Source organism: Setaria viridis, chromosome 2 (assembly GCF_005286985.2).
Source record: "Setaria viridis chromosome 2, Setaria_viridis_v4.0, whole genome shotgun sequence".
Taxonomy (NCBI): domain Eukaryota; kingdom Viridiplantae; phylum Streptophyta; class Magnoliopsida; order Poales; family Poaceae; genus Setaria; species Setaria viridis.
The window spans coordinates 46,292,174-46,319,931 of NC_048264.2; the positions used below are offsets into that span (position 1 = coordinate 46,292,174).

At 49.8% G+C, this 27,758-nt stretch overlaps 4 protein-coding genes and 1 long non-coding RNA gene across 7 annotated transcripts; 1 reads left to right on the forward strand and 4 right to left on the reverse strand.

Annotated features, from left to right (window-relative positions):
* Nucleotides 1–570: 570 nt before the first annotated feature.
* LOC117845699 (inactive beta-amylase 9) lies at nt 571–2,937 on the reverse strand. The gene is made up of 2 exons (XM_034726764.2): nt 1,707–2,937; nt 571–1,620 (listed from the first exon to the last, which is right to left on the reverse strand). Exons 1-2 carry the CDS (start codon nt 2,397–2,399, stop codon nt 739–741), a joined length of 1,575 nt encoding a protein of 524 aa, XP_034582655.1. The 5' UTR covers nt 2,400–2,937; the 3' UTR covers nt 571–738.
* A 638-nt stretch (nt 2,938–3,575) lies between these two features.
* Nucleotides 3,576–8,082, reverse strand: LOC117843446 (zinc finger protein CONSTANS-LIKE 13). 3 transcript variants are annotated; one of them, XM_034724029.2, is made up of 4 exons: nt 5,137–8,082; nt 4,844–4,993; nt 4,013–4,356; nt 3,576–3,927 (listed from the first exon to the last, which is right to left on the reverse strand). In XM_034724029.2, exons 1-4 carry the CDS (start codon nt 5,668–5,670, stop codon nt 3,831–3,833), a joined length of 1,125 nt encoding a protein of 374 aa, XP_034579920.1. In that variant the 5' UTR covers nt 5,671–8,082; the 3' UTR covers nt 3,576–3,830. The 3 variants fall into 3 exon arrangements, with proteins under 3 accessions (XP_034579920.1, XP_034579917.1, XP_034579918.1); XM_034724026.2 differs by having other exon boundaries at nt 4,844–5,038; nt 5,137–6,710; XM_034724027.2 differs by having other exon boundaries at nt 4,013–4,353; nt 4,844–5,038; nt 5,137–6,055.
* Nucleotides 8,083–8,397: 315 nt separating this feature from the next.
* Nucleotides 8,398–10,035, reverse strand: LOC117843447 (uncharacterized). The gene is made up of 2 exons (XM_034724030.2): nt 9,566–10,035; nt 8,398–9,374 (listed from the first exon to the last, which is right to left on the reverse strand). Exons 1-2 carry the CDS (start codon nt 9,943–9,945, stop codon nt 8,720–8,722), a joined length of 1,035 nt encoding a protein of 344 aa, XP_034579921.1. The 5' UTR covers nt 9,946–10,035; the 3' UTR covers nt 8,398–8,719.
* A 157-nt stretch (nt 10,036–10,192) lies between these two features.
* Nucleotides 10,193–15,319, forward strand: LOC117843448 (uncharacterized). The gene is made up of 3 exons (XR_004637744.2): nt 10,193–10,520; nt 11,049–14,230; nt 14,804–15,319. It is a non-coding gene; the product is annotated as an uncharacterized lncRNA (long non-coding RNA).
* On the reverse strand, nt 10,768–14,196 carry LOC117843445 (uncharacterized). The gene is made up of 2 exons (XM_034724025.2): nt 11,445–14,196; nt 10,768–11,366 (listed from the first exon to the last, which is right to left on the reverse strand). Exons 1-2 carry the CDS (start codon nt 14,194–14,196, stop codon nt 11,005–11,007), a joined length of 3,114 nt encoding a protein of 1,037 aa, XP_034579916.2. The 3' UTR covers nt 10,768–11,004.
* Nucleotides 15,320–27,758: the final 12,439 nt, after the last annotated feature.

Genomic DNA, 27,758 nt, shown 5'->3' on the forward strand with positions numbered 1-27,758 from the left:
CAGCGACTGAGACATCCTCAATTTACAATTGGTGGAAGCAAAGTAGGAGGCTAATCGGAATGCAGAACAGATCCTACTTCGATGGACTTGTTTATTTTTGGTGGAACATATGGAAAGAACGAAATAGAACAACCTTCAATCAAGAGAGCAAGAGGATGTGGCACTCCTAATTAAGGAAGAAGCTGGGCAATATCAGTGGACAACACAGCGCAGCAATCAGGACCTACAACAGGAAGCTTAGTGTTCCTTTTGTTCCCCATCTTTAAGCATAGTTGGTTTGTTTCCTCCTAAGGAGAGGGAGGTTTCGGAAAAATTCGGCAAAACTCTTGCCTTCCTTTAAAAAAAACATGTGGTAGTGACGGAAAAGATTAGCGTTCCCAATTGGAACAACCAACTGCCTCCCTAATTGCAAGATGGTTTGACAAAATCACAACACAACTATTGTTTCATATTGCTTCATTGCTTGTAAAATGAAAAAAAAGGAGAAGGCCCCCATCCCATGTTGAGACAATACATATAACCAAAGATAGATACAAAACCTACGAATACAAAAAAAAAACCATCGTCAAATGAAATGCATATAGAATCATACAACTGGCAACCATGATCCACTAATACTTGGATCATCTGGCTCTTCTCAGCTAAAAGCACTATTTACCATTATTACAACTTTGAAACAAGTATTTGCATGTTAATGACACTGTGACAGACAGAGCAAGGTGATCGACGATGAGCTAGTCAAGCTGCCTTGGCCTTTGCACTGCCCGACGCGGCCATGGCGCGGTCCTCGTCGCCGGGCGCGTCGTCCTCGTCCCACTCGCCGCAGACGACGCTGCGCACGAACTCCATGAACTGGGGGAAGTGGTCCGGCGAGAAGAAGTCCGCTCCCATGCGCTGGTAGGTGAAGTGGCATGGCCGCATGAGCTCGGTGGTGAGGATGTTGCTCCGGATGCGGGAGAAGCTGCTGGTGTGCGACATGGCGAGCGAGGCGTTCTCGCCGGCGATGCGCGCGCCGTGGCGGCGGCAGGCGTTCTTGATCTGCTTGAGCAGCTGGTCGGGGCTGGAGCCGGCGCTGTGGTGCTGCTTGTTCATGCACACGTCCATGCCCGGCACGATCATGGTGCACCCGTGGCGCGCGAACATCTTGGCCACGGGGCTGTACCCGTTCTTCTTTTTGCTCTTGTAGAACCCCGCCGCCGCCTCCGCCGGCCGCGACAGCGCCCCGTGCCACCAGTGCATGAAGGGGATCTTCGCCGAAAGCGCCACTGGCTTGCCGCCGAACACGGCGGCCGCCATGCCCAGGACGCGGTCGCCGTGGCCCACCAGCTGCCCGGCGTACCACGAGAGGAAGAAGTCGCCGTAGGTGGTCTCCCAGGACCCGCCGCGCTCCCGGAAGAAACCGCACGAGTCCGGCGACTCGTGGTAGCGTGGCGCGTCGTGCGGGCCCGACAGCCCCCACATGGCGTTCCCGGCCTCCTCGGCGTGCTGCCTCAGCTGCGCCAGCATGTACTTGTCGTAGCACTGGAACTCCCCGACGCCGATGAACTTGCTGGCGTCGCTCCCCGGGGGGTACGACGGGTACCGGAGCACGCCGTGCACGCCCAGCCCCACCGTCACGTCCTGCAAATTGCAATGGATGGATGTGAAAGCGCGGAGCGACACGCCCAGCGTCACGTCCTGATAGCAATGAACAATGTAAGCATTACCGTGATGGTGGAGTCGAAGAAGTCGTCGAACGCGGCTGCGAAGCCGCGGAAGAATGCCTCGTAGAGCTGGAGCGGGGACCTGCCGTGGAGCACGGGGAGCTCGTCGATGGCGAAGGACAGGCATCCCTCGTGTCGCCCCCCGGAGCGGTCGGTGAAGAAGATGTCGGGGTCGTCGGCGGCGACGCCGCTGACCCAGGAGGGCAGCGTGGGGACGCCGGCGCCGGGGGTGCCGTGGGCGCGGAGCGACACGCGGAGGCTTAGGCCCTCGGCGCGCACCATGTCCGCCACGGCCAGGTACCCTGCCCAGGAGAAGCGGTCCGGCGACTCCGGCTGCGCCACGGACCAGAACACGGGCAGCTCCACGCCGTCCGCACCCAGCAGCCGGACGGCGCGGATCCCGGCCGCGACGGCCGCCGCGCTGTTGACCGTGGCGCCGTCCGTGACCGAGTCGATGGGCAGGCCCACGAACATCCTCGCCGGGGCCAGGTCGTCCACCTCGTGGCTCTTGCTGCTGTGATCGCCGGCGCCGAAGAACTGGCCGAGCCCGCCGGCCCTCAGGTCCCTGCAGCCGCCACCACCTTGACGCGACCGTCGGAACGCGACCCTGTTCGGCGAGGCGCGCCCACCCAGCAGGCACCTCCCCGACGCCGGCGCGGCCGCGTGCTGCTGCAGCAGCATCGGCGCGGTGTCCATGGCGATCAAGTCAGATCGGCCGGGGGAATGTCGGTCTGTTCGTGCACAATCGCAAAACGACGGCAAAAAGGAAAGCACGTCGCGTTTACGTTGAGCGTTCGTCGTTGGTCGGTGGCCAGCTCGGTTGCGTCGCTTCCCCGGCGAGCAGGGAATTTTATGGGTGAGGGACGGCGGCAAAAACGGACGGGGAAAAGGGCAAGGGGTGGCCGCTCGCGTGTTGACAGCCGCGGAAGTCGGCGGCGTGGACGGAGGTGAGCCCGGGGTGGTTTGCCTTGCCTTGTTCGGCCGGCGAATCCTGTGGCTCCGTCCGCTCGGCCGACGATTCAGGGCGCGTTTCTTTTGGAGCGATGATTGGTTGGGCTCCGGTGGTCTGGATCGATCATTGCGCAGCCTTCCTCTGGGATCGAAGGCCCATCACGTCGCGTGTGATGATCCTCCTTGGCAGTGTTGTTGTTCCGAGGACGGCTGCAGGGCTGCTGAATGCTGACGCCTCATGGACAGCGAGGTCACACCAAACAAAATGGCTGGGAACTAGTACGGATTTTGCTATTCGGCGCAACTATTTAGGCATGTTTGTTTTCCCTTTGGGCCGTGGAATCCAGCTCTCTTATCGGAGTGGAAACAAATATACAAGACAATTTTGGTCTCATTGTGCAAGCCAGCTTTTACAAATCCATCTTATGATCCAAACACCACCGATTGTGATCTTTACGATCCATCAATTTTACATTTATGGAATTTTACAAACTGTGTCTCCTTCCAGTTCTATCAACTTGTGAACAACCAACCCACAATCTAGGTGGAACCAAACAATCTGCAACTCTGCATTCTTTACAATCCAATTTTTAACAACCCACAATTTACAAGCTAGCTTTCTCCAATGCTAGGTAGATCCAAACATACCCGTAGCCAACTAGTGGTCAATTTTGTTTTGACCAATTTCCTCCCATCTCTTACCTTTGTGGGTAGCTGCTATCGACATGGATTCCTTCAGGATGTGTTTCTCATATCTAAAACTTATTTTTTTACTTATGAACTTAGTTGATTTAACATTTTACAATAAATGCTGACCCATCTTTTCTTTTTACAAATTTTTCAATTCAACATTTTTTTATTGACTCAGCTTTGTTCTTATAAGACAAATGTTGATTCTAACATTTCCTTTTCTGCCGATCGTAGCATCCAACGTAGGCTAGTTGATTATTTCTGCTCGCACAAGGAAGCATCACCATGTTCGACAGCAGCAGCAGCACGTGATGCGAGCATCAAATCGAAGCGCGAACAACGAACGCATGGCGCGCCGTCGACATCCTAGTCACAAATAGATACAGAGCAGAGAGGCCTGGCTCCCCTTCTTCGCCGTGCCCACACCCTAGCTACCTAGCTCACCGTCGGTGGGATCGCCCATTCGCCGCCAAGCATCCCGATCGATCAGCTGGCCTCGCCGGACCTGGCGAAGCGGCCCTTGATCCGCAGTCGGCCGTCGGCGCGGGCCTTGCGCGACTCGTACCGGATCTGCTTGTCGAACCTGCAACGCGATCGAGAAGCGGCATGAGAACATGCACCGCCGGCGACGTACGATCTCCGGCGTTGTTCGCCGCTTGCTTTCTCACCTCCTGTTCTTGCGCTTCTCCTTGTAGCGCGAGATCACCGTGCCGCGGTCGGGGTAGGCCACGTCGTAGCCGGCCTTCTTCGCCGGCGCCGGCGCGGCATGCTGCCGCGGGGCTGTTGCTTCTGCGGCGTCTCGCTTGCTGCTGCTGCTGCTGCTGCCGTTGTCGACGACGTCGCCGACGCTGTTGCCGATGGCCATGCTGGGGCAGATCTCTGACATCGCCACGAACGAGGACAGGGACGGCTCGGCCGGCGAGCTCACCGCCGCTGGCGCCTGGTCGTGCGCCGCGTCATGCGCCATCCCGCAGGCGCCGTTGCTGTCGTCGGTCGTCATCCACGCTTCCTGCTGTCACCAGATGATGAGGGGGACATTGGACAAGAACACGATCAAGGATCGAAATATCTGGCTACTACTAGCACGCATTTATTTTGCAACACTGTACAGTGAGGGGTTTCGTTGGCACTTCACAAAAAATTGAATTCATACTGATTGTTAGTTGGACCGGCCGGACGCAATCAATTTTGTGGTACCAGAGCATGAGAACATCCTCAGTGGTCGCTGTATATGATACTGTGTTTTCTTGCTTGCAAATTACAAGATGCCAATGTTTTTGAGGTTTTGGTTAGCTTTTCCTTTGATCTCAGTTGAGAGTTCATAAAGTGGTTCTAAAATGAGATTCAATTGGATTAATTTGGTTTCAGATATAGAGCAAATAGTGTAGCCAAGTAGATGCAAAAAAAAAAAAAACGGTGACTGGGTCATTCTATGCCTTGTATAAAAGCAGGGAAATCCTTTATCAAAATGAACAAATAAAGAAGTGACTGCATCAAACCTCACAAGAAGGGACGGACATGCTTGCAGCCTTGTTGTGGAAAGCCTCGAAATCGCCATCTCCAATGCCATACTCTGATGAAGCCCACGAAGGAAACTGCTCAGCTTCGGCTGCTTCCGCCGCCGCCTCCGACTTGGCGAGCTCCCCCAGCTGCCGAATTACCTCTTCAGTCAGCTTCCCGCCGGAGCTCCGGTGCTAGCGCACCACATCAGCAATCAGAGACGAGACGAGAAAGAAAATTCTTTTTTTTTTCCGGACAGTGAACAGTAGGAGTGTTCCGGCAGATTTGCTACCTTTGGGGCGGAGGATGGCTCGAGGAGCGGCTGGAGGCCATGGCACGAGGTGGTGGGCACGATCACGTCCTCCAGCCGGAGCACCTGGAGCTCCTCCCAGTCGGGCCACCACCCGACCCCGTTCCCATCCCCGGCCACCGTCGTCAACTTCTTTCTCCCGCCGACGCCGAGGACCGCCGCGAGCTCGGCGATCGAGGGGCACCCGGCGTACACTTCCACGGCGCGACGGTCGTGGAGCGGCGGCGGGTCGCCGTCCCGGCGGTGCCCCTCCTCGAAGTCGCAGTCGGCGCAGAGGCCGCCGCCGCCGCACCCCGCGGCGCTGCGGCGGAACGCGGCCGCGGCCGACCGGCACGCGGCGCAGAGCGGCGCCCGCGCGTGGCGGGTGGAAACCGTGTTTGCGCCGTGGACGTAGCGGTCGCACGGCAGGCAGAGCCTGGCGGAGTCGGCCCGGCAGTACACCACCGCCGGCAGGCCCGCGCAGAAGTCGCACGCTGGCAGCGGCGTCTCCTCGCCGCCGGCGCCCGCGACGGACATAGCTCCTCCTCGTCGCTCCTCCTCCTCAGCACGAGCGGAGGAGACAAGACGGGGAGGAAGGAGAGTGAGAGCGTCTCATGGCGGGCGGTTTAAAGAGGAGGAAGGCGAGTGCGACTTGCAGCGGGGAGTAGAGAGGGATTGATGGCGCGAAAGCGAGACACCCCCTTGGCAGCCGGCAAGACCTTTTCGCGAGCCGAGAAAATTGGTTGAGGCGTAGAGCTCACACTCACTCTTCACTACCTCACATGACTTGTCATCTGGTGTTAATCGAGGGCGATAGATCCTTGTCTCGCAAAACTACAAACAATTAGGCGCCACGGTGGTGTAAAGAGGTCTCGCCATCGTGAAAAGGTTCATCTTCAGACAATAAAATTTCAAATCTTTGTTCTACGAATTACCACTCGAACATGGTGTCAGCGTGTCGTCGCCCTTGCCATATGTTCAAGGCGGAGGCGGTGGATCTGATCATGGATCATTGTAACAATGACCAGATACAGCAAGTTCAACAACAGTCAGTATACGATAAGCATCCGAATTGGGAAAGGAAACACCTGCCTCTGAACATCTGTAACCGAATCGGCAGGCGGAAGGACAATGTCAGGACACAGGAACACGCAACGAGTCTGATGCATGTAACCTTCAGAAGATGGAGCCAAGTGAGCCGTGGTACAGCACTGAGTACTGACCAACCCCACGATACTGAAATAAAACCAGAAATTGATAGGTTGGCCCAGGCACTACAGAATCTCAATAAATCGTAACAGAAATCCAGAGAACCCATATGGGTCATCAAGGAGAAGTCATGTGCTGGAGATCTGTGCCGAAATGATGGTTGATCCTCCCAAAATGGACAGGTCATTTTCAGGTTTGCCATAGCTCTCATAATGACGGTGCCTCATTCTTTTCCCTACAAATTACCTGGTACTGTAATTGTTATTACAGGAACTGGAGTTCTATGAGAGAAGGGGCATGGATTCTAGTGAACAAATTTAGCACACATGTTACCGACTTTGCAGTTTTGGGACCATGGTACATATTTGTTAACAGATAGATAAACACTGTCATGAATCGGTCATGAATCCTGTGATGGACACAGGTCGCTAGAGGGTTATGCCATACATGGATACATGGAATAGTCATGGATACACCATCATCATAGGCTGACAGGACATGTCTTAAATCATATGGAATATCTAAAAAAGAAAGGCATGAAGCAAGCATACTTTAAGCTCAGCATCCAAAATGATATAAAAATAAGGGCATGCTGGCTAAAAGCTTTAGCTGAAAATGCTAATGATAACTGAATGATAGCTGAGCATCACTCCGTGCAATAACATAATAAGAGAACCAACGGTTCATCCTAGAATTCACAATTTCATATTAACCTCTGGCACCAATAAGAAAGTTAAACAGGTAGCTGTTGTGCAAACACATATGAACCTCTAACTACCAGCATGGAAACTACGGTGGTTGACATAACGCACAACTATTTTAGTTTTAAGTTAACGCCTCAAGAGAGAGAAAAAATAATAAAACATTAGTTATATGATGAATACTTGAATAAGGATACCCTGTAAGTTGACAAAGGGGGTTTTCAAAAAAAATGTTGACAAAGGTACATGGCCACAACTATTTGACATAACACTGTAGCACAACAAAGTACCTCCACCAGGGACTTCCATAAAATGCAAAAATATGATAACAGGTGTTATCCTTGTCACAAATCATTAAACCCTGCCTGGTGATACAATTCTATTTTACCATAGTAGGGAGCTTTCAGGCAAAAACAAAAAAAATCTGACAAAAGGTCACAGTACATGCAATAATTGGTCCTAACTAAAAGCTGAAGCATTCAATCAGCACCCACAAAAAAGGACATGAGTTCTAGAGAGGGTGAGAGAGAGAGAGAGAGAGAGAGAGAGATAAGAAACAGATTTAGCCCTTATGTAAGCAGTTTTGCACTTTGTACTATGGTATGCCAACATTTGTCAATGGAAAGATAAACGGAGCCCTGAATCCTGTGATACACAGTACACACAAGCCCTACATGATAGGTCATTATCATAGTCTGACAAAACATGCCTCAAATAATATGGAATGTCCACATGAGAAAAACGTGGTGTACTAAGCTGAGCATACGGAGAAGTTAAATAAGACTACGAGAGCATAATGGTAAAAAAATTTTAGCCTCAAAAAATTGAATAACAACCGAACATCACCCCACACATAATGATATGATAAGAACACTGGTGATCCAACCTAGAAATAATTCACATTAATCTTTTATACCAAAGAGAAAGGTAAACATATATCTGGTGTGCAAACACAAATGATTCAATCGAAATATATTGCTGACACATGGAAATCTTATAGCACCAGGGAAACGAAAATGTTTGACATGTACTAAAACTATCCTAATTTTGAGATTAAACAGCCATATTTCGATACTTTTAGTCACCACACCAAGAGAAACAATTTGATAAAAACACCAATAATTATATAATGAACAGGTATACACTGTAAGTTGACAAAAAATCACATGCCTGCAACTGTTCACCAGGATACAGCAGCATAACTAAGTGCATAGTAAATGAAATGCAAGAATAAGATAACCAGAGTTATCCTTGTCACAGCTTACTAAACCCTGCATGCTGATAAGATTCTATTTTGACCACAGGAGGCAGCTTTCAGAGTAAAAGGCATGTATCACAAGACTTTGACGTCAGCTACCCCATAAGGCCATTGGCCATATTACCAGAAAGACAGAAACATTACTAAAGTTACAGTACATCCAATAATTGGTGCTATTTAAAGCTATAGCCTTCATCCACCACTCACCTAATGTAACTTGGAAGACTCACTGAAGCACCGGAGTGTCTCTCAATCATGACTTTTGGTGCACATGCTTGAATTAGGTATTTGAGTAAACATCAATCTCGATCTGAAGTCAAGTGCCAGTACTGTACAAACAGTACAAGCATGACTGGATCTGTGCTTAAAACCACCAAAACTGTACCACAGAAACCAAACCACTCTCTACCACCAAGATCTAAACTTTTGGCCTGCGGAATTCAAACCAGATCTCGTAGTGGTTAAACAACAAGCTATCATGAGTGTGCTTCCCCACATATTCAAGCCCCAATTTTGCAAGCTGCCGTGTGCACTCATCACCACCCAGTCTTGAGCAAAATTTAATGTTATGCGACACAAAAATCCGGCCTCTCTGCGGCCTCAGCTTCCCTGCAAGCCTCTCAAGCCCAGTCCAAACAAGCTTATCTGGAATATGGAGGAAAACAGCACTTGCGTAAATGAGATCATACATGACTGTATCCCCAAACTTGCTGAAATCCATATCCTCCCCTCTCACAATCATCGGCCGCTTATACAGCAGCCCCTGTGCTGGCAGCTCATACCGCAGCGCAGCCATGAGAGACAACTCGTCCCTCTCCAGGCAATGGAACCTTGCAGCATCTAGATACCGAATGAAATGAAGACCAACACGAAGCGTCCCACACCCAATTTCAAGAACCTGGTCCGTGGGCGTGAGTGCAGAGGCGTTAGCAAGGAACTCGAAGACATCCCGTCCACCAGCCCACGGTTCACCATAGTTGCTGTGGTGCTCTTCCACAAGGAGCTCACCGGGGCATGGCAGCGCGGTGTGATTGCTTGCCTCTTCGTCCGGATAGTGAGAGATCCCATGGTGCCTACAGTGTAGTTGCAATACTAATAAGATGTTAATTTGACTTGTTCCTATCCATGGACAAAATGTAAAGAGGACTAAATTGATCGTCACGTAACATGGTCAATCTGAAATCCGTTAGGATGTCACCAATGTGCGATGGGAAAGAACTGAAATGCGGGGATCTGAAACTAAAAGTGACATTGGGATTTCTACCTGTTGATGTCGAAGAGCTGCTGCTCTCGAGTGCGGGGATTGATGCCCTTGCGCAGGCGGTGCCAGGCGTCGTGGGAGGCCGCGGCGCCGCCGGCGAGGAGGGAGTTGGACTCGAGCTGGGCCTTGAGCCAGGCGACGTCCGCGGGGGAGGTAGTTACGGGCGCGGGGGAGGCGGTTGTGGTGGTGGTGGTGACGGTTGTGGTGGTGTGGGTGGAGGGGGGCGAGCAGGCGCAGAGGTGCCCGGAGGTGGCAGAGGAGGAGGGGGAGAGCGAGGGGAGGACGAGGAAGACGAGCAGCGCGGCGGAGGAGAGCAGCAGCAGCAGCGCCGGCACGGTGAGCAGCCGCAGCCGCGCCGCGGAGGCGCTCGACGGCAGCGCCATCGGTGGCTGAAGAGGGGCTCGGAGTAGTTCGCAAGATTGGGATCTCTCTTCTCGGTTCGCTGCTACCTAGTCTGGTTCGACCATGGCCACCGTCCCACCGACCAAAAACAAGGGGCTTATATGAAAATATTTGGATCGCCATTATCAATCGCGATCCATTTAAGGGGTGTAAGTGTAAAATATTGGAGCGCGATTAATAGTCGCGATCCAGTTCAGGGGGGTAAATGTAAAGATTTGGATCTATTTTAATAATCGCGATCTAATTTAGGGGATAAATGCAAAATATTGACTGCGGTCCATCCACTCCACCTCGCAGCGGCGGCGGTGGCTCCCCGCCGGCCGCCGCCCGAGTTCTGAAGGGCGACGACCTGTCGGGTATGGCCATGCGCTGAGATTTCTTTCTTCGCCGGCACCTCTCCTTGACTCCCTTCGGTCTCTACCGCGGCTCCTCTCATCACCCCGAGCACCGCCCTGTGCGCGGTGCGCCCCGATTCCTCCCCACCCCGGAGTGGGTCCGTCTGCTGGGCCGGGAACGCTCCACCGCGATTTGAATGGCTCATGCTTCAGCTGCGTAGGTGAGCGAATCCCTTCCCTCTGCCTCATGCGGTGCTTAGTTCATTGGATTAAGCGTTCTCTTGTCTTCGTTGAGTTTGCTAAATTAGCCTCAGGTTTATCTCTGTGGTATATTTGTACTGATGAGATTGATGACCACAAAAACATCATAGACATGGTAGAGCTGCATTGAAATGGGTTAGAAAAACAAAAAAAAATGTCTGGATTGAGATTTTTGAGATATTTCTGACAAATGTAAGCACGTGTTGCTTGATATGACCATTTCTCTGTTCCATTTTGCATTTCCTTGAAGCCTCAGCAAGACTACAAATCCACACATGTAATCAGATGAAAATAGCAGTTTAGATGACCTGATACAATAACAAATCACAATTGCAAGCAGGGTTCATGCTGAACCTAAAATGTAAGCACACATGGATAATGAATCCTGTATAGTGACAACTCGCCTAATAGTTTTATCTTGGAAAAATTATTTCGCCCAGTTTGTTATGTCACATATTGCATCCTTATCCTATGCATCTCAACTGCAGCATCTCTTGTGCATATCCTCTCTGCTGGTGTCTGCTTGCAACACATCATGGCAAGTTTGATGATGGACAATATAATGCCGTTAATCTCTCCCCAACCTTGGATTTTGTCTTGCAAATCACTATCCTCAATTGATAATATGGCTGGATCAACAATGTCCATCAGTTGATCGGGAAATGCCATCTCTACATGCTTTTGCAAGGTCAGTCCATCTGTAAAAATGCTATGAGTGGGAACCTTCCCTGTAAGCATTTCAAGGAGGATGATTCCAAAACTGTAAACATCTCCGCTGGGGGAAACTTCACTGCCTTCACCATATTCTGCATTACACATGTGGACACATTAGCAGATTTATCCGAGCAAAAATAAAAAAATACTGGAGCAAAGCATTGAGTTACCTGGAGCAAGATACCCAACAGTCCCTCTTATCCCAATAGTACTCTTTGAGTTTATCAACATATGGCCACTTGGATCAGACAGGATCTTGGCTAGGACAAAGTCGCCAACATGGGCACTCAAGTCCTCATCAAGAAGAATGTTGCTTGGCTTTAAGTCACAGTGAACTACTGGTGGTTGGCAGTCATTATGCAAATAGTCTAGTGCATCAACAACGTCAGATGCAATGCTCAATCTTTGCATCAGTGTCAGTCCCTGCAAGGGTGGCACAGAAGGCACTTTGTATGAATCTGGATGTAACCAAGTGTCCAGGTTATTGTTGGGCATAAAGTCAAACACGAGAGCTTTGAAGCCATTTTGGTCTGAATCGAAGCCAGAGCAGCATGTTATGACGCTTATCAAGTTACGGTGGCGGAGCTTACTAAGTGTCTCACACTCGGCTGAGAAACTTTTGGAAGATCCAGACTGTTGAAGGTCAAAGACCTTCACTGCTACTTCAGTTCTTGTGTTCCTGAGCCACAAGGTCCCCTTATAGACTGAACCATATCTTCCTGCTCCTATCAAGTTGGATGACGAGAAGCCGTCTGTTGCTTTTACTAAATCAGCATATGAAACTCTAGGATTCTTATCACCCACCAAATGATGACCTGTTGTTCTTGAAGGTAGAGTTTTTGGTTTTCTTCTGAAAAAGAAGATAATGGAGACCAGTATCAAGCACAGAATGATAGTGCTTGCAATTGGTATCACAAATTTGCGAATGACCTGGTGATGTTTCGGTCCATCATCCATTCTTTCTGGACAAGCAGGTAAAAGAAGCTCCTGGATACCACCACAGAGCCTGTTGTTCCCGACAAATAAGAATCCAGTTGTATTGGCAAACACACCATGCACTGGCACTTGCCCAGTTAGATGGTTAAAGGATATGTCTAGCTGGTACAGTGAGCCCATATTTTCCAAAGTAGCCGGGATCTCCCCAGATAAATTGTTGTGCGCAAGGTATAGGTTTTCGAGGCCAGTCATGAGCCCTAATTGTTGTGGAATCGCACCATAGAGCATGTTATTTGTCAGATTTAGCAGTACCAGGCCTTGTATTTTGCTGATAGATGCAGGGATACTATTGTTGAATGAGTTGCCATCCAAACAGAGCTCCATCATGCTCTGGCAATTGCCGAGCTCATCTGGCAGTGACCCAGATAAGTTGTTTCCAGAAATGTACAAGAATACAAGCTTTGTGAGGCCTCCAACTTCAGATGGTAGAGAACCAACAAAGTTATTGCTGGATAAGACTAGAGCATATGACAAAGAGGATAGATTAAAGATCTCTTTGGGCAATGGGCCACTTAACTCATTGTTCGAAAATGTTGCTTCAGTTAACTGCTGCAGGTTCCCGAGGCTTGATGGAAGAGGCCCATGGAAGCTATTGTTATGAGCATAGATAAGACCCAACTGTGTCAAGTTTCCAAGAGAGGAAGGCAATATCCCTGAAAGCAAGTTGTTTTCAAACCTCAGGTCTAGTAACATTTTCATCCGCCCAATGCTATCTGGCAGGTTACCAGTAAATTTATTGTTGGAGAGCCACAGCTGAAGTAACCCGATAAGGTTGCCAGTATCTATTGGTATCTTCCCAGAAATCTCATTATGCCCAAGATGCAGCATTTGAAGTTCTGTTGACAGGTTGGACATAAAGCTTGGCAAATCGCTGGCAAAATGGTTGTAACCAATGTCAATTGCTCTCAGCCGACTGCAGTTTGTTGAGAATTTCATGAATTCCCAGTGCTGCTCACTGCTTGCCTCTAGCTGGTTTTTTGCAACAGTGAAAATGTTGGGGCAAAGGTTCCCTATCACTGGTGGCAAGCTACCAGTAAAGTTGTTAGCCGAGAGGTCTAGATTGTATATCATAGTTGCATTGGCTAGTGAAGCTGGAATGCTTCCTGTGAAGTGGTTTTCACCAAGTAGGAGGTACTGAAGTTTCGGTAGATTGTCCCCCACGCCAGATGATAGCATTCCATGCAATTCATTCATTGTCACACTGAAGCGTGATAGTGAGGAAAGGTTAAAGAGGGTTCCGGGGATGGTGCCCGAGAGGTGGTTTCCTTGAAGAGCCAAGAATGCAAGGCTACCGAGCCTTCCGAGACCCTTAGGAATGGGGCCGTTGAGGTTGTTGGTGTCAAGATAGAGTTCTTGTAGAGATGAAAGGTTAGCAAGCGATGGTGGAATGATTCCCGTGAAGTTGTTATGTCCCATGTATACAGAGGTGAGTTTTGACAAGCCTCCAAGCCAAACCGGGAGTACTCCACTGAGCTGGTTAAAGGCAAGGTTGATGCTTGCAAGACTGGTGCAGTTTTGTAGCTCAGCTGTGATATCGCCTTGAAGCGAGTTGTTGTACAAGTTGAGATAGCGTAACCACCGCAAGCGACCAAGGGATGAAGGGATGCCACCATGCAGTGCATTTGAGCTGAGATCTAGACTCGCCAAGAACGTGAGGTTATTGAAGGATGGGTTGATGGTGCCAACAAGGCCAGCTGACGACAGGTTCAGTTCCAGTACCCTTTGCTTATGTCTGTGGCTGCAAATGACACCAGGCCACTGGCAGAAATCATCAGTTGCATTCCATGAAGCCAGCACACCTGACCTGTAACTCCCTTTGATTGCCAGTAAACAGTCTCGGTCAGTCCCTTCATTTGATTTTGGTGCCGATGGCTGAGCAGATGAACATGAAGTCCACAAGAGAATCAGCAGAAGTACGTGAGGCATCGTTGCAGCACTCTTCATTGAATTGAAACATTCAGTAAGTGGCAATCGATTTGCTATTTCAACAAAACATTTTTTGTAACTCAAAGCTCTAGTAGATAGATTCAAAATTTTAAAAATAAAGGTAGCTACAAGCTGACAAAATATATATATTCACTTTGCAGTAAATTTATTGCATAATTGTAAAGCAATCTCTTGAAATGTTACTATGCCTTTTTACAGTTGACTCATGTTCCTGCTCTCCTATAATTTTGCGTCAACATGTTAAAATTGTTTCTTTGGAGAATAAGGCAGGAGTTGTGGCAAATCATATTAGAAGGGAATCCAAAGAGTTCACGTACGACCGCCGACTCTGGCAGCGAGGCCACAAACCAAAGCAACAATACTAAGCACTCAAAGAGTGTAAGCAACTAAGCAACGAGAGGATTCAAACACCACTACTAAAAGCACTAAACAACCCCTACATTTTTTTGTCTGACCTGTCAATTGTACTTATTACACCATGAAACTGAAACAGTTTCTGTATATATTCGGGTTCACACAGTATTTCTGGATGCAGCAGACAGCGGTGGCTTTTGGTTAGCTAACCTAGTCGCCCTTGCTCCTTCAGTGGCAGGTTCTCGGCACTGATGCCTACGCAAATTGAGAACAATGGGAATTCACTGAGGTTGAAAGGCAAGCATGTGAATTTGCAAAGGTACAGAGTAGAATGGGATGCTACAATGTTCATCGTTGAGTTGCGGATGGTCGTGAAGGAATTGATGATGATTTACAGTAGTCTAACTACAAGGCGTCCCCCATAAGAGCAAATACAAAATCCTGAAGTCTGCACTGCTTATCACCTGTCAGGGAATGTTTCCAAGAAGGAAAAGAAAAACTGCATACCTTGGTGAGCAAGGACAGCTCGCTTATCAATCTGGCGATGTCAGCTCTCTGAATTGGTGTACTAGTTCTCTTCAGACTTCAGCTGGGTAGATGCTAGTCTGATGCCTTTGTGATATGAGCATTGACTTCAGCAGGGTAGACTTCAGCAGCTAATGGTTATCATAAAGTAGGTTGATTTTCTAGTACCTACCATGCAAGCTGATGTCATAAAGTTTTTTTTTATCGTTGTTATTTCCAGTCACTTTTTTTTTTGTCTTCGTCGATGCGTGCTATTTATTTTTTCCAGTGGCTAAACTGTCTATTTCCAGTGGCTTGAATTTGACTTTGCCGTCCCAATATGGACGCCATTTTTTCCTTTCCTGAATGAACTGTGTGACCAATAGCGCGGTCTGGAAGATGGTTCGGGCCTCCACCGAATAATTGGGCCCAGCCACAGGGTGGGGTTCGGACTTGGGACTGGGCCGTGCCTCCTTACCAGGCCGTAATTTTGTGATGTAATAGGCGTATAGCTCGGGTAAAGGAAACCTCTCACTAAAAAGGTCGGTTAAAGGAAAAGATTGTCTGGAACAAAAATCCATGACGAATAGCAGAAGATAAGACTGGGAGCAAGTGCTCACCTGATTTTTGGCTTTTTCGAACGAAATGAGAAACAAAACGACCTGAGTTGCAACATCTTAAAGCAAATGAGTAGCAAATCTACCAGTTATCTCTGGTGAAAAAACTACCCCTACCAAAATCCAAATTGTCTGCAAAATTAAACCCTACACGAATCCAAATTAAATCAAACGAAACCTAATAAACCCAAAGTACCGATAAGCCAACACATACGAAGCAACAAGAACCACATGAGGTCCGGTCCAACAATAACCTAGCTCCAGGAGAAGGTGAGCCCCAAGTCGGCGGTGGACCGGGCGGCGAAGCTCGGGTGGCGCACCAGGCTCGCGCTGAACACATGCCGTGACACCAGCACGTCGTTCTCCGCCTCGACCACGGAGTCGACGGTCCTCGCCGTCTTCGTCCTCAGGTTGTACACCGCCAGCCAGAGGTGGCTGCCGAGCATGACGTTGCCTTCGCCGTCGCCCGCGGCGGCCACGCACACCAGGTCTCCAGCTTCCTGGGGCGGGCCCCTGGAGACGCCGTCGGGTTCCCACGCCGTGGCCACCCGGTGCCGGCGCTCCCACCTCCCGGCGTCGTAGTCGTCGAGGAACCAGAGGTCCACGTGCTCCTCCTCCCCGAAGTCGGCCGCGGCCAGGCGCCCCTCCATCTCGAACAGCTTCACCATGTCGGCGGTGGCCGTCGGCGGCCCGGCCATCCGGTGGAACGTCTCCGACACCGTGTCGAACACCATCATCTCCGTCGTCGTCGTCGTCATGCCCGCGCCAGCGACGACGCGCGGCGGCCAGTGCAGCCGGCCGCCGAGAGCGACGGGCGGTGCCGTCACCAGCGAGTTGGTGATCGATGTCCCGGGGGGCATGTCCACGCGCCGTGGCTCGGCGGCGCCGGTGGAGAGGATGAGCCACGAAAGGCCGCGGCGGAGCAAGAGGCGGTACTCACCGGACGGCTGGTGGGAGTAGAAGGCGTACTGGTACTCCGCCTCCCCAAAGCGGCCGACGCGAGGGAGCTCAGCCCACTGCCTTGTCACGGGGTTGCAGAGGAGGAAGCTCAGGAAGGAACCATGGGACATGCGGAACAGGAGGACGCCGTTGCACGAGGCAAGGAGAAGGAAGCGCGTGCGCGTCGTCCTGGGGTAACGGATGAGGCGCCTCCGGGCAGCCTCGTCGTCGTCACCGGAGAAAGGGACCACGTCCAGCGCCAGCTCGTACGGCCCCTCGTCCAGGTACGAGTACATGACAACTTGTGCCTGCTGGAGGCGGGCGTGGGCGGCGAGGAATGACGGGTCGGTGGTGAAGGAGCGCCACGCCTTGCAGACGGCGCCGGCGCAGAGGACGGACTCGGCCGGCAAGCGGAGGAGGATGTCGGCTATAGTGTCATCTGGAAGGCGGCTGAACGTCGTGTCTTTCGTTCCCCGCCGTCCTCTTCTTCTCCTCCGTGCCGGCATGGAGGACGAACGTCTTTTTCCCCGCCCGGCCATCCTGCTTCAAAATGATGTGTGGAAATTCCTCTCGTGTCACCCACCTTCCATTTCTCTTCTCCTCCGTCCTCTTTTCTTCTCGTCAAAATTTCACTGATGAAAGTGAGAAACTTGTTTCAACTTAGGGTATGAAGTAAAAAATTCTACTAAAATATCAACTCGAAAAATGGACAAATAAAATTCATCAACTCCTAAAAGAACTTCTAAAACTTTCAATCTATGAATAAATAAAATAAGGAAGAAGCTATATGTCATGGGTATGAAATCCGATCTAACTTCAGGCAATGGAGTCGGCCGTGGGAATACACCCCCTCCCCCTCCCCTCTCTCTCTCTCTCTCATGTGTGTTCCAACTATAATGCCGTTTGCCAGCTTGTTGCCCGGCTCCTCCCCGTCTTTTGGTCATCACTATCACCACTTGATCCGCAATTGCTTCACCGCCATGCTAACCTCTTGGCTTGTTGCTCCCTCGCCTGGCCCGGCACACAAGCAATCTCTCGTAACCCAAAGTTGATGACAACAACAACACGTTGCCACACCACTATCGTGATTCTCATCGAAAGAAACCTCCCCTCCCTAATGGCTCCAATGAGGAGCCATTGATCGAAGGAATCACAGTTTTCAAACATCTAGCACCTATGAGGATCGATAAAATACGATGAAACAAATTAAAACTAGGCTAAGGTGACTCGCCTCTTATTACCTTTGGGGGGTGGAGCAGCAATGCCTTGTGAAAAGTGATGGCGAAGGAAATAGAGGTGGAGGTAGATGATACTCGATGTAGATCTGGTCGGATGTAGCCAAACAAAGGAAAGAACTGGGGAATGGAGCGGGCCGAGCACCAAAGGAACCCTATATAACTCTTTCTTGAGGAATCTATTGGATGGAAATTAATGCCTCTAAACCGTCTACTAGCTGTATCAAATCTTTTATATTCTTCACAACAGAGTGGATCCAATGCAAGGCATGAGATCTGGTCATTAGTTAAGGATGGGCACCTCATGACACCTTATGTACATCTCTCTTGCTTGAGGAAATGTACTGGCAGGAAAACAATTCATCCAGCCTATTTACTAGCTATATCGAATCTTTTATATTGCTGGCAACAGAGAGCGAACTCAAAATGCAACGTGTCAGATCAGATCGAACCAAGAAAATAGACGGGGAATGGAGTGGAATATGCACCTAGCCCATAAAACCCTGTGTATCTCTTGCTTGACGAAACTTATTGGCAGGAAATTAATTCCTCTAAACCTATCTACTAGCTGTATCAAATCTTTTTATATTCTTTGAATAAAGCAGATCCAATGCAACGCAGGAGATCTGGTCATTAGTTGGACAAATTAAGGAAAAAGGTGGGGAATATAGTTGGATGGGTACCTCACAAACACCCTATGTACCTATCTCTTGCCTGAGGAAATGTATAGCAGGGAATTAATTCCTGCCATCTATCTACCAGCTTATATTGAATCCTTCTATATTGCTGGTAAGTAATAGAGTGGATCCAATGTAACGCATGAGAATGAGTCACCAGTTTGCCGAGGCAAGGAAAGAGGTTGAGAATGGAGTGGGATAGGCGCCGCCTCAAAACCCTTACACCTCTTTCTTGTAGAAATGTATCGGACTAGCTACATCGAATCTTCTATATTGCTCGAGCTCGCAACAGAGTGGATCCAAACACTATTTATATATCTCTTGTTTGAGAAAATGATTGGTAGAAAATTAATTACTCTAAACCTATCTACTAGTTGTATCAAATCTTTTATATTTTGTATAAAATCTTTTATTTATATTCTTTGTAACAGAGTGGATCCAATACAATCGCATGAGATTGGACAAATCAAGAAAAGAGGTGGGCATCCAATGTAACGCATGAGACTGCTCATCACTCGATCGCTACATTGGATCCACCCTGTTGATGTAGCTGGTCTGCCAATACATGCATTTCCTCGAGAAAGAGGTGTACAAGATTTTGAGGCGGCTCCATTCTCAACCTCTTTCCTTGGCTTGGCAAACCGGTGACTCAGTACGGTAGAAACACAGGATCGGGTTAGTTACAGCTGGTTGCCACGACAAGAACGGAACAGCTGATATCACTGGTTTGGTTGACCCACTACCTTAATTGTAGCACACAGGAAATCCACCAAAGCCCACAACCCAACCACAGTCGTACGTCATGCTTGTAGCAACGACCCCCGAGGATGCTTCCCCCTCGGCCCTCGCCGTCATCGACCCCAGAGGATGCTACCGCATGGCGATCCCTGCACCTCATGGCGAGAGGAACCAGAGGTTGACGTCCCCGCATCGATCAGTGGAATTGAACCTCTCCGGTCAGCTTGGACGATACGCATGCGCTTGCTGCAACTTGTTTTAGGCAATTTCTCCGAGGCTAAACAAGCGTTCAACACTCCAGCTCGTAATCGTCACGATTACAAATCACAACTCAAGACGTATACATACACAATACACATAGCTTCCCTTTTCTTTCTGTAGATTCATTTCATGCTTATACTGGTTGCTTGTCTGATGATTGGAAATCTCAAAGCTTCCCCTTCAGGGCACACAAAAGAAATTAAAAGACAACAGCATATGTTCGCACAAGGAACATAGCCAGATACAGTTTAGAAAGCAAATGACCAGGTTTACTTATTTGTTACATCACTCGATCTGCCGGGGTTACCAGCTCACCACAACTACAAACATTCAAGCTTACTGTTTACCAACATTACATCCAGAAGCAAAGACAAACCGAAATACAACTAGATAGGTTTATTTATCACTTATTAAGAAAGAAGAACTGGTAGCTGGTATATCTTCGGTTCACAACACAGGGTGGAGATGATCGAAGAACTTATCTGAATCCTGAGCGGAGAAACAACAAGATCCAGCAACTAGAAGCGAACCAACGACAGGTCGAGAGAGGACTGTTCGGCAGCAACGAACCCCGGTTGCTGAACCAGGCTCTCCTTGAACACATGCCGCGTCATGAGAGCATCTGGTTTCGCCACGGAGTCGACGGTCCTCACCGTCTTCTTCCTCCTCACGTTGTACACCACTAACCCCTTGTGATTACCCAGCATGACGTTTCCTTCTCCGTCACCGGCGGCGGCCACAGACATCAGATCAACAGGTAGCAGCGGCCTTCCATCGCCGCCGGGCGATCCCGCCCACGGCGTGGCGACTCGGTGCCGGAGTTCCCAGCTTTTGTTGTCGTCATAATCCCCAAGGAACCAGAGGTCGACATGGCTCGCCGCCTTCCCAAAGTCGGCAGCCCCAAGCAATTCATCCATGCCAATAAACAGCTTCGTAAACTTACCGGTGGTTGTTGACGGCCCAGCCATCAGGTGGAACCTCTCCAGTGACATGTCGAACACCACCATCTCAGTCCGGCCGGTGACAGTGCAGGCCTGGTGAGGCGGCCAGTGCAGGCGGCCGCGGAAAGCCACATGTGTCTCCTTCGTATGCAGGCTGGGCACCAGTTGTGTTATCCCGGAAGACTCCGCGGCGGCCATGTCCACCTGCCGTGGTTCTGCAGCGCCGCCGGTGGAGAGGATGCACCATGTGCCATTGGTGGTCAAGCTGCGCCGGCACAGCAGCCGGAACTCGCCGGACGGGATGTCCAAGTAGAAGGCAAACTCCCTATCAGTGTGGTTGCGGCTGTCCTGCTGAGCGCGAGGAAGACGGGGAAGCTGGGCCCACTGCCTCGTTGTGGGGTTGCAGAGGAGGTAGAACCCCTCGTCCTTCTTGAACAGGAGGACGCCGTCGGACGAGGCGAGGAGAAGCCAGGCTTGCGTGTCGGGGTAGCGGATGAGGTGCCGCCGGCCCGCCTCGTCGGAGGAAACGGGGACCGCGTGCAGCTCAACGTCGACGAAGTGGTCGTCGTCGTCCCAATAAAGCAGGCTCGGGCTGGGGGTCGGCGACGACGGCGACCAGTACTCGTAAGTGTACATGACGACGTCGGTCGGCCGGAGGCGTGCATGAGCGGCGAGGAAGCCGGGGTCGGTGGTGATGCCGCGCCACGCCTTGCAGACGGCGCCACAGCGGAGCACCGACTTGGCCGGCAGGCGGGCGAGGATGTCGGTGATGTTGTCCTCGGACAGACGAGACAGCGGGCCGGTGAGCTGTGGCTTCTTTGCACCCGCCTCGTCGCCCATATTCTTCTGGTCGTTGAAGTGTGTGTGCCGAGCGATGCTCACCTCCAGTTCATCAGGGAGGGTTTAGCCCTAAATCGGAAAAATTCCTCATGTTCAGAGACGGTGTCGATGTGGAGACGGAGAGAAGGGAGTCGCGGATCTGGAGGCCGGAGGGGAGCTCGCGATGGGGGATTTCGATCTGCTCTCGCAGGCAGGGGAAGAAGGGGATGAGTGAGAAACATGAGGGGATGTGGGGTCCGCCCCGTGCTAAATACAGCGGCGCCGGCAGCCCGTCTCGCGCTTCCCGACAGCTTACTTCGCGTGAGCACTCTCTAGGCTTTGCCAGTTTTCCAGCGACCCGATTTCCGGAATGGCCAACTGGACGGTGAGTGAGGCGCTGGAGAATGGACCGATGGCCACGCGGGGGAGCACGGTTAGGGTTTGGCCTTTTGGGGTGGGTTCAAAGGGTTTAGAGCTGAGAGGAATGCTGCTACCTGAGGTGGCCGGCGGCCGTGGATGCGGCGGTCCGACGAGGCGATGCCGAGAGTGGGGAGCGAGCATCACGAGTGGTTATCGATGGTGGAGGAAGTAGTGAGGACGGTAGCGGCTAGGCGGCGACGACACGGACGAGGTGCCGGACGAATAGATGGGTATGGAAAGGGCGGAGAAGTAAGAGAACAGCTTGGTTAGCATGTGATCGGAAAAGGTCGGAAATAGAGGTGGGAGGGCGGAGTGAAGTGAGAATAGATATATTATTAAGGATGTGAAGTAGCGAACACGAAACTAACGGAGGTAGAAGATGATCATTTGATCGTTGGATTAAGATCCGAGGGATAAAAAATATCATAGAAAACTGAAAAAAAAAGAGACGACTGAGATTTATCATTATAATATGAATGGTCCCGCAATGGACCGTACTTGTGGTTATTGTGGTTATTGTCATGCGCTCCTCGACTTCACCATGGTCATTGCCATGCCCCTGCTTGGGCCACATTTAGACGGGCTCAGCATTTGCCATGTCCGATCCCCACCAGCTAATGTTTAATTGGCGGTCGTCACACGGTGTTGTGGAATATTTGGAAGGACCAGAATCGAACGGTCTCTTCAATGTGTCTGGTTGCCTCGCATGCAGTGTCCTCGATCCGTCGGCAAAAGCATATGCTTACATCTAGGGACCTCTCACTTGGCGATTATATTGTTGATCCATAAGCTTGATGTAACTCTTCAAACCTCGTACTTGGAAAATATTGTGCGCCTAGACTTTGCATGCATATCAATGAAATTAATGTTGGAGGTAGCAATATGGCCATGGTTGTTTTGCATATAAAAAGCGGTAGATTGAAGCTTTCCCCAAAGAAAAGCTAATTAAATTATTGTTTCTTCATAAGATGTTAGATGTTTCTTGCATTTTTAAGTTTAATTTCCTTCAGGACTCACAACAGAAAAGGAAGTACAATGTTCACAAAAGGATCACAATCACTAGGGCAAGATGGCCAGATATAGTTTTTTGGGTGATATTGTTCACATGTTTTTATAGAAAGCAAATGACCGTGTTTATTTTTTGAGGTTACACAACTACAAACATTATTCAAGTTTACATCCAAATTAGCCAAGAGACAGGGTGTAATTAAGGTTATGCTAACGGTAGCCACTTTCTCCGACCATGGTTTGACGATGATACGGCCTTTACCATCTACAATCTAGTCACCATTTGGGGACTGTGGTGTAGTGAAGGATAACTCTATATTTGCCAAATGTTGCTACGATGCTTTCCTGCTAACAAGGATGACTAATGTTAGCAATCTTTGAAAGACCTTATGACACTTCACTAAAACGCACTCATAAAACAGGAAATTAATGCATATATAGGAAATGTTTTATCTAGTAGGCACATGAAATTAATCCATAAGCTTGATGTAACTCTTCAAACCCCCATACTTTGCAAATATTCTATGCCCAGACTTTGCGTATCAATGAAATGTTAAGGTGGCGTTATGCCCGCCGTTGTTCGCACATAAAATGTGTTAGATTAAAGCTTTCCCCAAAGAAAAAGGCAGACAGGTTGATTTTGCACTAGTTGAGTTTTTTTTTTTCCCTTCAGAAGATGTTAATCCTACACGTTTCTTGCGTTTTCAGAGTTTCTTTTCAGGATAGATGCACAATAGGAAAAAAAACACGGTGTTCGCAAACGGATCACGGATGGCCAGATATTTTTTGGCAATAGTGTCCGCATACTTATAGAAAGCAGCAAATGACCGTGTTTATTTGTTGGTGTTACACAACTACAAGCATTATTCAAGTTTACTGTTTACCACAACACTACATCCAGATCACCAAATAAAGAGATAGAGTGAAATATAACTCTGAATACACAACCAAAAGGAACACATATATGAAGTTTCAGCATCGGACAATGTGGGGGCAAGACTGATCAATGAGGTAAACAGACGCCTGATTGTCATACGAGATCAAGAAATCTCCAGGTTGACACACACAACTTAAGAGGAAACGATGGATTCTAAGCAGCCAATCCCTACCAGCTAGTAATATCTCCAATTCACAACACAACTGGAGCAAACCGTGAGCGGAAAATCATCCAGGATGACATAGATAACGAGATCCAAAGACTTAAGTATTAGGACTAGAAGTGAACTTTTGACGCCAGGTGGACATTGGGCTGCGCGGTGAAGAACGAGTGCTGTTGCAGGCTCTCCTTGAACACATGCCGTGACAGCACAACATCTGGGCGCTCCAATGTCGCCACGGGGTCGACGGTCTTCACTGTCTTCCTCTCCACGTTGTACACCACTAACCCCCAGTCGGGTCCCAGCATGATGTTACCTTCTCCGTCACCAGCTGCGGCCACAGACAAGAGATCTTTGGGTTCTAGCGGCCTGCATTCAATTCCCAAGGCAGTTGATGGGGTTCGAGCGGCCTTTCTCTGCCGGGTCCCCACGGCGTAGCAACTCGGTGCCGGAGTTCCCACCTCCTGCTGCTGTAATCGTCGAGGAACCAGAGGTCGATGTGCGCCTCCTTCCCAAAATCGGCGGCCACAAGCAGGCCATCCATGTCGAATAGCTTCGTCAACGTGCCCGGTGGTTGTCGGCGGCCCTGCCATTAGGTGGAACGTCTCCGACGACATGTCGAACACCACCATCTCCGTCGTCGTCGTACCCATGGCGGATGATGCCTGGTGAGGCGGCCAGTGCAGACGACCATGGAGAGCCACATGCATCGACACCGATGTCCGCAGGCATGGCACCAGCTCGGTTATCCCGGCAGCCTCCGCGGCGTGCGTGTCTATGGGCCGTGGCTCCGCGGCGCCGGTGGCGAGGATGCACCATGTCCCGGTGCTTGTCAAACTGCGACGGCACAAGACCGGCCCGGTACTCACCGGCAGGGATGTCGAAGTAGAAGGCGTACTCTATGTAGTTGACGGAGACGTAGTAGTGGCCGTCCTGCTGAGGCTGATGAGCTCGAGGAATTCGCGGGAGGTCAGCCCACAGCCTCGTCACGGGGTTACAGAGGAAGTAGTACCCCTCATCCCTCCTGAACAGGAGGATGCCATTGGAAGAGGCGAGCAGAAACCATAATAGCCTCTTCCGGTAGCGGATGAGGCGCCGTGGGATCTCCTCGCCGGAGGAAACGGGGAGGAAGCGCAGCCCAATCTCGACGGTGTGGTGGGGATCCAAAGGCCAACCATGGATGGGCGGCGGCCGGTACTCGTACGTGTACAGGATATCGCCCGGCCGGGAGCGTGCATGGGCGGCGAGGAAGCTGGGGTCGGTGGTGATGCCGCGCCACGCCCTGCAGACGGCGCCGCAGCGGAGCACCGACTTGGCCGGCAGGCGGAGGATGTCGGTGATGTTGTCCTCGGAGAGACGAAACAGCGGGCCGGTGAGCTGTGGCTTCTTTGCACCCGCTTCGCCCATGTTCGCTCAGATCTGTCTGCTGCTGCTTTTGTTGTTGAACCGCACGCGCCGTGCGATGCTCACATCCAGCCCATCTTCAGGTGTGTGACTGAGCCCTAATCTAGCCAGCCACTTTCCATCTCATTCTCCCTGTATCAAAAAATTCAACTCGAGAACTAAGTTAAGAAACCACAAATGTATTCATGTGCAAAGATAGATGGTTTCTGAGTGGGAAAAAAAACTGCGCATATAAAATAAGTCCCCAATAATTCTAAGGGCATCTTTAGAACACGAGGCTCTAAAACATAGAAATAGGAAAAACACAAGATTAGAGCAGAGCACTCATGCAATTAAAATACTACATGAATCTGGAACGTATGAAATAAACTTAGAAAACAAGCAGTTGGATGCTACACTAGAAAAATAGAGGATTCCTAATACACAAAGGAAAGAAAACATGAGGTTGGATCTCATGCTTATTTTCCTATGAAATTCCCCGCAGTCCATCCCATAGGAGTCCCAAAGGAATTCATAGAATTCTCAATTCATTGTTCCAAAAGCTCTCATAGGGGGGAAATCCTATACGAATTGAATCCTCCAAAATTCCTCTATTTTTCCTCCATTCAAGATGAGATCTAAAAGAGGTTGGCCTAACTTCTACAATATAAAATACAAAAGAAATTGCCAACGGGTTTGCATACCTCTTTTCCTACGGGAGGTGGTGCGTCGTTGTCCCTGGCGGTGGCAGTGGCAGCCCCAAAGACAGATCTAGCATCACGAAATCCCCTAGTCGCACCAACGTGTGCGTGTGTGCCCTATGGTGGAGAAGAGGCGATGCTTGCAACTCTCCTAGTAGCGATAGGGAGATTCAGCATGCAGAGAGAATACAAAATAAATTGAATCTCAGCCAAGGAATTGGCTAACCTCTTTCCCTACTGGTGACAGCGCGTCGTTGTCCCTGGTGGCGGCGGCGGCCCCAAAGGTAGATCTGGCATCATGAGTCCCCTAACTGCACCGACATGTGCTTGTGTACCCTATGGCGGAGCAAAGGCGGCGCCCACAAGCTCTCCTAGTGATGAGAGGGAGATTGAGCTTGCAGAGGAACTGGATCTAGAGGGTGAGGGGAGCCCGTGTCGGAAAGATTTCCCTTCACACGGAAAGAGATGTGAATGTAAGAGGATGGAGTCTTGTAATAAATAGCCGCGCTGGGTTTTTCAATTCCCTCCCTTCCTTTTAACAAAAGAAAAAAGTCTGAGAAAAAAATATGACTAAAAGAAAAGGGGTGGAGGTAAGGAACACTTTTACTTGTTCCCACACCAGAATTTTTTGAAAGAGCACTTCTTTTATAGCCTTAGTCCCTCCTCATCTCGTAGTTCATGACTACACACATCACTTCTAAGCTTACGGTTCAGGGACTTGTTGCTACAAGAATGCTATATACATCTTGGATTCTTGGCAACGTGACAACAATTGGATATCTTGATTCAACTTTACGTGATGAATCGGTTGATATGGTCTAACGTGTTTCTTTGACTCCAGAATTGACTTGCAGGCAGAATTCGCAGTAAGTCGAATCATCTCTGAAAGCTTACAGCAATCAGAACTTCCATGTTAAATGTAGACACGATGATGATTAATAATCGCCTTGCAGTGCAATGGTACGTTGGATGAATTTGTGTATAGTTTTACAAAAGGGAATCCTCTCATTTGAAGAATTTTTTGCTGCTCTTTGAACCCTGTAGAAACTATAAATAACGAGCAAACTCATGCTTGAAAACAGCTGTACAATCTTGAATTGTTGGCTCGCTTGTGTTCAAAAATAGCAGAATTTCCGGCCATCCATACGTTCCATGTCATTGGAATAATGATCTCCATAAAGAAAGGATGATGAATTTGTTGCTTAAGATAATGATCTACACTAGTTCCTAGCCAGGCTAAATCTAACCCAGGTTAATTTTGATCAAGCTAAATGAATGCAAATTGCTCGTGTTTGGTTTTGCTTGGCTGAAGCTGCCAATAAGATAAGATGACCTTATATTTTCGAAATATAAGTGAAGTTACCACCCATCATCTCTCCCCTTCTCTCGTCTGCCGCCCAATCAGTTCCAGCTTCACCTCGACGCGGCCTCGCTGTCCGGCAGGGACTCGCCGCCGCCTAGCTCCTATGCGGCCCCGTCCCCTACCTCCATAGTCGCCACCTCCTTCCTCTCCTCCGTGGGTGCGTGGATCTAAGAGCCCAAATTGAAGTTTAGCTCATCCAAATCGAACTCGCTGACTTCTAAATCGAGCTAACAAACATGCACGATGTCACCAATATCCAATCAAGCTTGTCACGGCACTAATCATGCTTACGGCTGCCAGATTGAGCTCTTCCATATGGAAAGGGGAGAGAACAGGAGGCCAGGAACGGCATGCGTTGCCTGGCTTGAGCTCTTCCTGGGCCTATATTGAGCTCATTGCCATGGCTCACTCCATGGTCTCCCGCTAGCGGTCCTGCTCTTCCTCACCCTCCCGGCGGCGGCACAGAGCTGGAGGTCGAGGAGCA

What these genes read in the sequence shown, in the direction of transcription:
- LOC117843447 (XM_034724030.2), bottom strand. Translation starts at nt 9,945, where the DNA reads ATGGCGCTGCCGTCGAGCGCCTCCGCGGCGCGGCTGCGGCTGCTCACC. An exon ending in CAGCTCTTCGACATCAACAG is followed by an intron (nt 9,375 to 9,565) that starts GTAGAAATCCCA and finishes ACTACACTGTAG; the next exon opens with GCACCATGGGATCTCTCACT.
- LOC117843445 (XM_034724025.2), bottom strand. Translation starts at nt 14,196, where the DNA reads ATGCCTCACGTACTTCTGCTGATTCTCTTGTGGACTTCATGTTCATCT. An exon ending in TGTTGGGTATCTTGCTCCAG is followed by an intron (nt 11,367 to 11,444) that starts GTAACTCAATGC and finishes TGTGTAATGCAG; the next exon opens with AATATGGTGAAGGCAGTGAA.
- LOC117845699 (XM_034726764.2), bottom strand. Translation starts at nt 2,399, where the DNA reads ATGGACACCGCGCCGATGCTGCTGCAGCAGCACGCGGCCGCGCCGGCG. An exon ending in TCTTCGACTCCACCATCACG is followed by an intron (nt 1,621 to 1,706) that starts GTAATGCTTACA and finishes TGCAATTTGCAG; the next exon opens with GACGTGACGGTGGGGCTGGG.
- LOC117843446 (XM_034724026.2), bottom strand. Translation starts at nt 5,670, where the DNA reads ATGTCCGTCGCGGGCGCCGGCGGCGAGGAGACGCCGCTGCCAGCGTGC. An exon ending in AGCCATCCTCCGCCCCAAAG is followed by an intron (nt 5,039 to 5,136) that starts GTAGCAAATCTG and finishes GTGGTGCGCTAG; the next exon opens with CACCGGAGCTCCGGCGGGAA. An exon ending in TGTCCGTCCCTTCTTGTGAG is followed by an intron (nt 4,357 to 4,843) that starts GTTTGATGCAGT and finishes ATCTGGTGACAG; the next exon opens with CAGGAAGCGTGGATGACGAC.